The sequence below is a fragment of the Cornus florida genome, unplaced genomic scaffold (genome assembly GCF_030987335.1).
Source record: "Cornus florida cultivar Cherokee Brave unplaced genomic scaffold, ASM3098733v1 CherokeeBrave_3.0.0_Hap2_Chr03, whole genome shotgun sequence".
Lineage (NCBI taxonomy): Eukaryota > Viridiplantae > Streptophyta > Magnoliopsida > Cornales > Cornaceae > Cornus > Cornus florida.
In genome coordinates this window covers 3,477,655-3,490,617 of record NW_026775573.1, presented here as the reverse complement: position 1 = coordinate 3,490,617, position 12,963 = coordinate 3,477,655, and the positions used below count along the sequence as shown (strand labels likewise).

At 35.5% G+C, this 12,963-nt stretch overlaps 2 protein-coding genes across 2 annotated transcripts; both read right to left on the bottom strand.

The window, feature by feature from the left end:
• Positions 1-219: 219 nt before the first annotated feature.
• On the bottom strand, positions 220-6,425 carry LOC132299090 (uncharacterized). The gene is made up of 7 exons (XM_059795543.1): positions 6,081-6,425; positions 4,305-4,771; positions 3,605-3,719; positions 2,458-3,129; positions 1,571-1,648; positions 895-1,008; positions 220-619 (listed from the first exon to the last, which is right to left on the bottom strand). The coding sequence occupies exons 1-7, from the start codon at positions 6,396-6,398 to the stop codon at positions 356-358; spliced, it is 2,028 nt and encodes a 675-aa protein (XP_059651526.1). The 5' UTR covers positions 6,399-6,425; the 3' UTR covers positions 220-355.
• Positions 6,426-9,851: 3,426 nt separating this feature from the next.
• On the bottom strand, positions 9,852-11,361 carry LOC132299089 (fasciclin-like arabinogalactan protein 8). Its single transcript, XM_059795542.1, has one exon. It carries the CDS (start codon positions 11,282-11,284, stop codon positions 10,010-10,012), a length of 1,275 nt encoding a protein of 424 aa, XP_059651525.1. The 5' UTR covers positions 11,285-11,361; the 3' UTR covers positions 9,852-10,009.
• Positions 11,362-12,963: the final 1,602 nt, after the last annotated feature.

The following is a 12,963-nucleotide window of genomic DNA, read 5'->3' as shown; positions in this document are numbered from 1 at the left end:
TTCGACCTGATCTAAACTTGTGTTGTCTGGGACAGATGTCAGGAAATCCAACCCCAATTCAAATCCAATCTATATTATTATTACTATTGTCATTTAAATATTAGTACCTAATTTTTTAAACCAGCCTCAAAACTTTTTTGTCAACTTGAGCATAACTGAAAAAATTTGCATGGGTTGGACATGGTTGTAATAGTCACACAAATTTTTGGTCCACCAATGTATAGAAAAAAAGTGTTCAAGATTTATTTAACCATATAGAAAACAGTGAGGTATTAAGAACAAAAATTTGGGAACAAGGAACTGCAACTGGTAAAAACGAAAGTACACTGTAAATAAATAATTTAAAACTGGTATTTTATCCGTCCTCAAGCATCTCTCTGTGGACATGCATGCATGAGGTGCTGCAGTATTTGTAATTATACCTGTGAAAAGGAACTTTACCGACCAATGACGCATTACAACATGAACAATTAATATCAGTTGTTACCACCCCCTTGGGCTGTGAACTGCTTGGTGCGACGTTCGTGCCAGACCATTGAGCATTGAGGGCTGCAATCCTTCTCTCGGCAGCAGCAGCTCTCTTTTCCCTCTCCGCAGCTTGTGCCATTTTCAGTTCCTCCTGATTAAAAGAAAAGAACACTTCAGTTCTTGTTGTTTGAATACTTCTGACTGGATAGTACAAAGGGGCTGATGGTTTTGGAAAAAATTCCATAGAAGTGATCAGATGAGTACGAGCACGCCTGCATGGTGTGCTGCAGGTTGAAACTATAATAACTCGAAACAAAGTAAAATGGAACATAAAAGAAGAGAACTTAGAGATCTAAAGGTTTAAACCAATGTACTTTTTGGTGCATTTCATGTGAAGACACAATTGACCAAAAAATTCAATCAAACCTCTTTAGATATGTGTGCTCCAGTACGAGATTGAGACTGTCCTTTAATGCCTGAGATAGTGGCCACCTGTTTCTCTGAGGCTTTTGGAGCAGTCTGGGATAGAGCAGCCTCAGTCTGCAGATTGATATTAAATGTTGTTGAAAACAAAATCAGATTATGGAAACAGAAAAGATAAAAAAGAATTTTTCTTAAAAAAGGAATGTTATATAAACAGGACCTTCTGATGAAATAATCTAAATATAAATTGTGGAAGACAGAAAATTTGTATATAATATATGAACAAAGAATATATATATACAAATTTGCAAATATTGTTCGTTGTCCACTTCCAGCACCGAAAGTGGTCAGTACAAATTTCTTCCAGAAGCCTATAAAAAATTTATAGCATTTATCGAAGTCCATTTTGAGTCATACAAGTATTCATAAATTTCATAATCATTTTCCGTGTAACCTGTCTTCATCTTCTGGGTAATGACATGTTCTTCCAAAACAACAAATTTTGCATTGACTACAACAGGAATTAAATGGAATCACTTCATTCCAAGGATATCCTAAATGCCCTTTCAAAAAAATTAATTGCAGAAATTTATAATTTTAAAACCACAAAAGCTTTGGACCAACAAAATTTTCATTAATATCCAAGCAAACATCAGCACTGGAATAGAAGAATGTGCACCTGAGCCTTCTTTTCTTTTGCTTTGCGTAATTTCTTCAATTCTTTTGCTCTTGCTTTCCTCTTGGCATCTTTCTCGGCCTGAGAAACCGGATAAAAGTTGTGTCAAATATTGGAAAAAAGAAACGGAATATCAATATTAAAACACAAAAGTTGGCACTAAAATCACATGAACAATGCCATAAATCACAAAATTCCCCATCGTAGTAAACCCACCTTGAGTGGTTTTCTCTTTGCCTTAAATTGAAAAAATAACCAGCATTCTCTCTGTATTTTAAAAATGCGCCCACCACATTATTCATTATGGATATGCAATGAATGTAACTTTCTCTATATTCTCATACAGAAACTTGATATTTCTAATGAATCACTTTCTTAAAAAAATTTAAAAGTTGATCATTTAAAGCTTCCTAAACTGTTAGAAAGCAGTCAAATCATTGGCCAAACAAATGCAGGAAATATAACTCTGCTTTGTCTCCCCGATGGAAATTTAATTTATATTCACTGAAGATATAATGATAATTTGAAATGGAAAATGCGAAGGTATAAATTTAAATCAATGGTCACAAACCCATATTTTTTCAATAATTTTGGGATATTAGTAATCCACTTTAAAGACGTTTGCTAAAATCCTGTTTTAGATCCCACTGCTTTGGCATGTAAAGTATCATAAATTTTCTGTGCATATAAGCAGAGACAAATAATAGGTGATGAAATATACTTCATGAGAACCAATTCAAGAGCCAAGATAATCCCTACTCAGTTTAGATGTCAAAGGAAGTAAATAAAAAGATCATTTGAATCAAACAAGCTCAGTTCTTCAAATTAGAGATGCTGAAATTATAGGGGTATAAAGCTGTAAATCAATCAGTAAAGAATTTCAGATTCACCTGCTTGGAAGCCTGAGATTCTTCCAATTCTTTCGTCAATGCACTGGGCACTTTAGCAACTTGCCAATCCCATTTGTCAAGGTTTGAGGCCATGAACCGCCTAAAAGTGTTCCTGACTTCCTTCTCGGTTGCAAGCATATATGGAGTCCGCCCCCTTTCATCTGTAATGCAAGGATCCAAACCCTGTTCTAGGAATTCCAATACTTTTTGGGCATTGCCAGACTTTGCTGCCTCATGCAAAGGCGTTAATGTGCCAATTACTTCACTCTCACTCTCACTTGATATGGACAAATCAGCAATTTTTTTGACACCTAAAGAAGCTTCAGAAGTTTCCCTACATTCCAGATTATCCCCAGCTTTCTCTTTGCCGGACACTTGGAAGCCATCGCTCATAATGCTTGCACCTAAAAGTGAATCCACTTTGATGAGAGGTTCAGTTTCCTCATCTACCTCATAGGAAACTTGTGTCAACAAATTATATATTCGCCGTGCTTCCTTTAAGGTAGGTCTTCGGACAGCTAATGGAACATTACGAACAACTCGATGCTGACAACTAAAATATGGTTTTTCTCCATCAAAAAGCAGTTGCCGATTGTTTGAAGGAGCATAAATGTAAATACAAGAGGAAGCATCAAAATAAGGCTTCCAAGCAACGAATAATTCTTGAATTTCCTAGTAATTGATGAGATGAAGATAAGTCAACAATTCTAGATTAAGACAGTGAATCAGAAGGAACAAATCTACCAAACTTGAACATTGACCTCTGGCTAAGGCAGTAGGAAAGAACTTTGACATTTGAAAGCATCATTAAAAAATAAAAAATAAAGAAAAAGAAGAAGAAGAAGAAGATGACCTCTGGCTAAGGCAGTAGGAAAGAACTTTGACATTTGAAAGCATGAAGAAGTTAAAATAGCCAAGGAAAAAAAAAAAAGACACACTCAAGCAAGAACAAAAATTGTGATCTTTTATTATATATCGTTTGTGTCATTAAGTGTGAAATGAATAAGTGTTAGAGATGGTATAACATGTGCATTCTAGTCAGTAGGTGTACAGATAAATGCAGGAAAAACTCTGTTAGATAAACTAAAATATGGTGCATGTGCACACCACATTTACTCTTTCATGTCAACATTCTACCATTCAATACCTTTTTCAGTGCAAGTTCATTATATCGACGAAGTGACGCTCCAGCAGAATGTGCAGTCTTGCCACTTGCATCTTTTGATGACTGTTTTTTGCCAGCCTTGGCCCTTACAACGTATCTACACAGAAAAGAAAAATGACGACATTTCAAACAAAATTCCCTCATGCTTTCTTCCTTCCAAAATAGTGAATAATGATATGCAATAAAACAACCATACATACATCAGTAGAATTCCATCACAAGTTAAAGCAAACTGCACACTAAATGAAAATAATAATACAAACAATAAATCAAAAGATGATCGAATGCAGGCTTGTGATCCCAGTAAGGGCTTCAACAAACCAAGGACAGCCATATTTTAACTACGCAATGTCCAATAATTCTCTGAAAGGACAAATTATTGATTTAAAATATAATCAATGCGAAGGAAAGAGAACAAAACTCAAGAAAGCTTTTATTTCCAAAATTTTGGATTTTTTTGTCATTCCATAATATATAAATAATAGACATTCATGACAATACAATAGCATTATATGCCAACTCATATGGCTAACGGCAATACAATAGCATCATACCCATGCGTAACAACTAAAAAAGACAGACGAAGTATTTAGTTCACCGAAAACCGGTATACCATGAATATAAGGCACATTATTGATTATACAGTAAGATGTCAAAAGGAAGATGAAAGATAAACACTGACCTGTGGAATGTTTTACGAGCAACAACAGAATTACCATCAAAGACACATCCAGCAAAGTGCCCACCACTTACAAGCAACACAACTCTTAAATGGGTATTATTTCTAGGCTCATGGATCAAATACTTCAATTTTTCAATCATTTCCCTCTCCGTCAAGTAAGGAATGCACCCGCCATTGTCCATTGCAACACTTTTATCCTTCTCAAATGAAATATTCTCGGATTCATCCAAAAGCAAACTTTTCAAAACTGAAACCCTCTCCCCTGTCTGCAGATACACAAATATTTTATTTTTACCACTTTCAATCAATCTCCTATGTACATCATTGCGGAGGGAGGATTCCTTGTCATCTTCATCTTCTGATCCTGATATACTCGATACGTCATAGTCTTTGAAAAAAGAATCACAGGTTGAATCATCAAAATCCTCCTCCTTCACAGTTTCCTTTCCAGCAATACTTAGCTTTATCTGAGATCACACGGTGACAAGTAATGCACTGTAAGTGGAATAAGAATACAATGCTTTCAACAATTTCCAATGTCAACTGGACGCAATATGACAAGGGAACATAGCAAAAATGGAGAATTTACATAAGATGAAGCTGCAGGAAACAAATGCAGCCAATATACTCCCAACCAAATTCATTGTGCTGCAATTGCATCGATAATTTGGTGTTTTCCAAAACCTTCACACAGATTATAAACTAAAAGGGGTGTTGTTAGAGGCGAACAATACACAGACCTAGCTTTCAACATTAGGAAAATACCCCCTGATTTGAATCTGCATTTTACTCTTGAAGCTCAAGCTTTTACTTTATCAAGGCATACTGATTTAAATGTGCATGATACAAAAACAGAACCCAAGCTCATATCCAATACCCTTTCCAGATTGAATATTACCAAAAAGTACTGACCGTGAGATAAAAAACAGAGTGCAACAGTTTGCTTCGTCCAACACAGCCATTATAATGAATCACATTAGCATGCCAAAATTATTAAACAATTCACACAACATGAGCTGAATCCAAGCTAGTAAAGCCACCCTGTTTCCTACTTGCTTTGCTATGCCAAAAAGTCAACAATAACCGGGAACACTCCAGTGCAGTTTTCCGTTGAATGCAAACATGTTCATACTATTTCAAGGTAGCTCATCTGTTTTAATCCAATCCTAACAATTCGACATCCACATGGAATATCATATTTAACTTCATATTGGATGCAAATATGTTCATACTATTTCAAGATAACTCGTGTTTTTATCCAATACTAACAATTTCAAATCCACATCGAATATCATATTTAACTTAATAACTCCAAAAACCCAAATTTTCATCTCAAAACAGATCAATTTCAGAAAATTAGTCAAACACTAACCTAAATCCTCAATAAGTAGCAAAAGATATCACCTTTTATTAAAAAATACAAAGGCATAAGATATCACCTTTTATTTAAAAAATACAATGGCGTATTATGGTAGTTTCGAATATTTATTAATTTTCAGCAAATTAAGTAATGATTTGCAGTGAAGGAGTAAAAAAAAAAAATCTAAATTCATCAAACACTTATCTTATAACAATAGATATCACCTTTCATTAAAATAAAACAAAATAAAATGGCATATTATAGCGGTTCCGAATATTGACTAATTTTCAGCAATTAAGTAATGATTTGCAGTGGAGTTAAAAAAAAAAATTAAAAAAAAAATCTAAATTCACCAATGACTTATCAAATATTAATCATTAAAAGTATGAGTAGAGAGAGAGAGGGGATTTTTTTACGTTTAATCGATGGATGTCAGACTTGAAATGAGAACGTTGGTCTTGGAGCGATTCGAACTCGGCCTTGCAGTTATTGCAGGACCATTTACAAAGATCATTCTTTGAGCTTCGCTCTTCGGTCTCTGCTTCATCGTTTTCTAGGGTTTTGGCAGTAGAATTTGGAGGTGTTTCGAGTGACTCAGAAGAGGAAGCTGGAGATTGAGAGAGACGGCACGAATCGAAGAATTCGGAGGGGACGTCGAAGATGGAACGAGGTCGTTTGTCTGGATTGGTGTTGCTGCTGGTACTGGTGTGACGAACACGAACCTCGCTTGCCATTGTCGTCGCTTCAAGTTCCTCTTTCTTTGGGTTCGTTGATATATCGGATTACGTTGCTTCATACGACGTCACTTCGTGACATTGTTATTACTTTTCACCTTCCTATTTTGGTTCAACTAAGGCTTAACCCGATATGTAAAATATTCCACCATAATCAAAACTTAAGTTGACCTCAACCTTAATTACTCGATTCGATTCGACCTTAATTTGTTTTAAAATTTTTAAATTTGAGTTAAAATTTTATATTAAAAAATTAAATTAATTTTAATTACTCGTATAGCCGGTCTCACTTAAACTTTAATATAATATTAAGTTCGCTCAAATTTGCAAACAAATTTTCCTGAAATTAATTCTCCGAAGTGTTAACATCCAATAAAATAAGATTTAAAGAAATGGAGTTAAAAAGAAAAAGTGATTATTATTTAAATAATATTATATTTAAAATGATATAGGTATACAAATAATGTTAAAATTTGGATTCAGGATTGATGATACCTCAATTTAAGTCCAAACTTAATTAAGTTTAAGTTATTATTTTTTAATTAAGTCCAATTTTAATTATAAATATAACTATCCAAGTTTGGGAAAAATTATATTGGACTCGATTTGACCGCTCAAATTAAGATTTAAAGAAATGGAGTTAAAAAGAAAAAGTGATTATTATTTAAATAATATTATATTTAAAATGATATAGGTATACAAATAATGTTAAAATTTGGATTCAGGATTGATGATACCTCAATTTAAGTCCAAACTTAATTAAGTTTAAGTTATTATTTTTTAATTAAGTCCAATTTTAATTATAAATATAACTATCCAAGTTTGGGAAAAATTATATTGGACTCGATTTGACCGCTCAAATTGCACTTATGAACACGTTAACCGAAGTGTTAGGAATGCGGATGCTTTCGGCCCAACACCAGTCGAAGTGTTGGGCTTAAAGAACGTTAGTCATTGCAATATATAGAGTGGCTTAAATAGCATTAGTAATTGCTTCCAGTTTCATATATCTACACAATTGTTGGCCTAGGATTCATTCACACAAAAGAAATACAATTCTTGTTATATGATGTTTCAGTTCTATCTTAATCTAATGATTAATAAAGAAAAAAATATAAAAAGATTAAATCGATATTGTTATTGATTACTGTATCCCATCATTGATTTAAATACTTTTGACAAGAGAAATTTCATCTTTATATGATACTGATTAAGAGTGGGCATGAGTAATTGTAATCGCAAAATAAAATCATCAATTGTAGCATTACTCTTAATAAAAAGAGTTCATGAATCATCCACATTTTAACCGGTTCCTATGATGCCGGAAAGGAACTTAAGCAACACTACATGGAACTTTGGTTTGAATGGTGATTGCTGTATAACCTTCAACTTTTCAAAACTGTTTCGAGTTCCAAGCAAAGCAAAATGGATGTGCGTGCATTCCTCCTTGGGTCAGTTCCAAGGGGCAAAATTGACAAGTGGTATTAGTCAAGAAAGGGGATTAAGGCTTCGTTTGTTTGAGCGTCGAAAAATATTTTATATGTTTTCTGATGTTTGGTCATTGTAAAATATTTAAGAAGAACAAAAATAATTTATTCTTCAATTTTTACAAATTATTTTACACATCCCATTCGATGAACTCGACCTCAACTTCGATCTAAACCTTTGCCAAACACTTAAAAATAAAAATAAATATAGAATATTTTATATCAGAACAAACAGAGCCTAAAAGCATAAGTTCTTAATCCTTTTTTCTTTTTTTTTGTATATATATTTTTTAAATTTAAACTTCTATACTTTACATAGACAAATATATATACACTAAAATAATAAGAATATCAAGAGATTAACACTTTCTGGAGCAACCAATAACGCGTATTGTGCCGTCCGGGCGGATCCAGACCTTTAGGCAAGAAGGGCAAGACTGAAAATTTATAATAATTTTAGGGAACATTAGTAATATTTTATGGGTATAATTTTTTTTTTAAAAAAACATGGTGTATTAGTAAAAAAAAATCAGGGGCCCCCTCACTTGCACATGGGGCCGTCCCTGAGAGCCATTGTTCAATGGTTCATATTTGCCACGGGTAGCTCATGCAATTGCTAAATTGGTCAAATGCTCGTTTTAGAAGCCTTTGTAAGGTGTGTTGGGACTTGGGCCTGTGTTTGTCAGGGAAAAAGGAAATTTGTGTTTTTTTTGGCCATAACATGAAAGAATTGAAAAAAACATAAAAAAAGAAAAGAAAAAGAAAGGCTATATTCTTCTTCCTTTTCCTCTTCTTTTCAAAACCAAACAGAACACAAGAAGGCTATTCTCTATTCAGAGCACAATTGGAAGGTTCTAGAATTAACATGGAGACAGAATTGGCTCCCACTCCCCCATCCACCAGACAATTTTAGTTTACTGCCATAATCTGGACTGTCAAATCGGTGGCTCCACCAATTTATAACCAAAAGAATTCCCCCCATATGCTTTTTCACGTACTTATTATTATTTTTTTCTTCTTATTTTATTTTAAATATTGAGATTAATAAATGGCGTCTGAAGACCCAATATTACACTCTTTTCTGATTATATCATATGCACACTAAAATGAAAAAATTATGTTTTACACGGACTAAGCACAATTTTAATTGGGGAATTTTTAACTATTTAATGGAATGGATGAAACCCGGTGTTAATATCTTTAATTGTATCAGAGGAATAAAAATTCTTTCAACTACGTAACATGGTTTAAAAAATAAGTTTAAACATAATTATCCATAATGCGTGTATAAGTAAGATTTAAAGCTCATTTATTAAACACTGAACAATATTTTCAATCTTCTCAACTAGACAATAAAGTTCGCCAAGGTGAAATAACTCATGATTCAACTAGTTAAGACCTCCGAACATATCTAATTTAGCTAATTAAACACAGGGACTTGAAATTCGGCTTGATTTTCGAGTTTTTCACAAAAATTGATCTATCTATCATGATAATAATCGTGTGTGAATAATTCTACAATTGCCGATGATTAATGAGTAAAAGTTCAAGTTCAAATTTAGTTTCATTTATATTAAGAATGTAGTCTCTCCGTCTCAAAAATAATAATGTACCCTCTTTGTCCTAAAAACAAACACTATTGGAGTAACACTTATGTAATAAAGACATAAAAATTCAAATAACAACAATTATTTCTTTGAGAATACAACAATTTATAACACCATTAAATATGATATCGTATTTCTCGATTTAATGATAACTAACACAAAAAAGACCATTAAAAGGACCACCCAAACACTCCCTCACCCTCACGTGCAACACAACCAACTCAGGATTCTATCACCAATTCACCATCATCAAGCCCAACAAATCACTAGATTAAATATAATAGAACGCGAAACACTCAATAACCCCACTCTTAAAGTACGCAGCTAATTAATTAAACCCTATAATAACAAAATATTAATAAAATGAAAAAATGAAAATTAAAACCTACTAAGCCAGTCATCGATAGAAACACAACGATAACTCGAAAAAAGAGAAAAAAAGAAAAAAGAAAAAACGAAGAAGAAAAAAGTAGGATGTACTACTTAACAAATTAACAAACCTGATTAAAATTACGATCTAGGACAATAAAACTGCAACAATAACTGACGCAGACACTGTGACTACGGTTTTCAACAATGCCGGAGCTTTTACGTCGCCGGCTGCAATATCCGAAGTGCTGTTCTCCGACTCAGCTGCTGGTCCCTCAGCCGGAGCTCTTTCCGGCGTCGACATCGGCGGCGCTGGAGGAGAAAACACAGGGGACGGAGCATTCGCATGTGCAGGGCTCGGAGAAGTAGTGGCCAGAGCCGGCGCAGGCGATGTCACAGGCTCTGGCGTCGGTGCCGGTGCCGGAGATGGCGATTCCCCGAACAACTCGGTTGGGAGAAGAACACTATCGACGGTGAAAATGCATAGCGGCGTCGTGTCAATCACGGTGGCGGCGACTCGGGACGAGTCAACTCCGGTGTCGAGAGTGACGGAATCACCGGCGGTGGAAACAGACAAATCGAACTTCCCGGCTCCGTTAGTCGCCAGCGTAGTAATCGGATCCTTCGTCGCCTTCAACGTTCCAATCGGCGTGTAAGTCGCCAATGCATGATACTGTAGGAGCGAGATCACCTCAGCGTTCGTGAGCTTGGTCAGATCTGGCATTCCCGGAGCCTTGAACGCCTCATCGTTCGGCGCAAACACTGTCAGACCTTTATCCAAAGCCGTCTGATACACCTTGATCACACCAGTCGATATAATCAACGACGCGAACGTCTTACACCCAGCCTTCTCCAACAACGCCGTGATGTTCACGTCGGAAGCCGACGGCGCATCCGCCGTCAAAATTCCCGGCGCGACGATCGGCTTGCTGATCTCGATCACCGAGATATTGTACGGCACTTGCTTCACCGATTTGGTGTAAGTGGAGTCGAGAGCCGAACCGGGAGCGGCCGAACCGAAGCCGACCTTGCCACCTTTGAGGTCGGTGATGTTGACCAACCCTAGGTTTCCAGGGGCATTTCCGGTAGTTTGGAACAATGTGGTGGAGAGGGTGGTACCTTTGGAGATCTGGTGGAGCTTCTGGCCGTCGTAGTAGTCGAGGAGGACGTGGAGGGCGAGGGCTTTCTTGATGACGGAGAGGGGGTGCTTGGCTGCGAGTGCTGACATTTCGCTGTTATTCAGAGCGAGGATAGTGATGGTCTGGCGGGTGTTGATGTCGTCGGCGAGCCTCGTTTGAGTGAGGTAGCTGTTGAAGAGACTGTAGTCTGGAAAAGGAGAGAGAATGTCTGTGATGTTGTGAGCTTTGGTGGAAATGGCAATGAGAGAGAGAGTGAGGAAAAGACAGAGGTGTACTGCACCCATGGTGAATGTTAGAACAGGGCCAGCACTGAAAGTCTGAAACTAGAGAGAGAGAGAAAAGGAAGAGAGAGAGAGAGAGAGAGAGATGAATGGAAATGGAATTGGGAGGGGTTTTAATTTGTTTGGGAGGGGTAAAGAGAGTAGGGTTTGCGGTTAACTAGAGTTTAACTAGGGTTAGTAGCAGTAGTGTTTTGTCTTTTTGGACACAGCTGGAAATCCAAAGTTGTTGGGAATTGGCATTATAACCTTCTTTTTGTGAAAAGACGAATATACCATTTTCTTCGTTAAGGGTTTGTTAACCCTAAATTGTCGTTTGTGTGGTTTCCGTTTAATTAATGGTGTCATTGCATGCTTAAGACCCCTTTACACTTGTTTGCACCACCTGGTTTTTAGTATTCAGATTTCAGAACTATCTTTTAACTCATTTTTGGTTGTGAATAGAGTGAACACACAATGAAGTAGTCTATTACTTTCATATATTCCATATAATTTTATTAATGAGTAAGTGCCCCTAGGGGCAGTCACGCCCTTCCGCAATCCGCACTTTTTATTGTGATAATTTCTATCATTGATGTTCATTCATGATATCTCCTACTTTTATGAAAATTAAAAAAATAACTATTTTAAGACAAAATTGCCTTTGTCCCCCTAGCGCACTCATTATTAATTTGTGAAAGTGATTTGTTTTCATAGCAAACAAACATTTCAAGGAATGTATAAAAGTAAATTTCACTTTGGTTTAGTTTAGTACTCGTCTCACTACCTTTTGACTTACACTTCGGATTAGTTGGTTGATTAATATAATGCTATGTTTGCTATGTTTGGGAAATACTGAGTCAGCACTTACATCATTCTAAGCTCAATCTTAACATAAGTCCATTAAGTTTAGACTGAATTAGAAGTTAGGGGGGAGAGGGGAAGGGGAATCGAACTCTGGACCTATAAGGTGGGGGCACTAAAAGCCTAACCCTTTACCATTCGAGCAACACTGCTACCCCTAGATTGGGTTTAAATTGCCAAGATCACATTTAAACCTAAATTTGAACTGAAATAGAATTAAAAATGTTCAACTCAAACCTAGTTCTAAATAACAAAAACAAATGAATGAATGATTCAATTATCCGTCTCTTTCAGAGTTTATAGATTGAACATCATTATTCATATGAATTTGAGCCTCAAAACAATCACCTTGTATAACCAAACATAAGATTGTTTCAGAGTTTATAGATTGAACATCATTATTCGTATGAATTTGAGCCTCAAAACAATCCCCTTGTATAATCAAACGTAAGATACATTTCGAATCCTCTCCCTCCAATCCATTCAAAATTGAGTTGAGTTCGAACCAAAACACATCCCTAGTTTTGCCTTGCTTTACATGGAGGAGCCAGCTTCAATATACGAAGTGTAATTATCATGTTTAACTGCCATTTTGTATGAATTTATTTTACAAATTTTTGATTGATTTAATTTAGATTCATCTACCCTATCGTAATTATAATATTATTCTAAATTTACTTATAAATATTTCTAGGCAAATTTATATCCAATTTTTTGAATAGGATCTAAAACTCAGGCATTGAATACCATGTTTACAAGTTCAAACAAAAATCACTAGAAATCATTCAAAAATCCAAACTATGGATTGCGGATTAAAACAGATGTAGCTACATTTCGGGAAA

Bases quoted from the DNA above. Each gene is read 5' to 3' on its own strand.
- LOC132299090 (XM_059795543.1), bottom strand. From the start codon at position 6,398: ATGGCAAGCGAGGTTCGTGTTCGTCACACCAGTACCAGCAGCAACACC. The intron at 4,772-6,080 runs GTAAAAAAATCC...GTGTGATCTCAG, and splicing joins CTGACATCCATCGATTAAAC to ATAAAGCTAAGTATTGCTGG. The intron at 1,649-2,457 runs GTGAATCTGAAA...CCGGTTTCTCAG, and splicing joins AATCTCAGGCTTCCAAGCAG to GCCGAGAAAGATGCCAAGAG.
- LOC132299089 (XM_059795542.1), bottom strand. From the start codon at position 11,284: ATGGGTGCAGTACACCTCTGTCTTTTCCTCACTCTCTCTCTCATTGCC.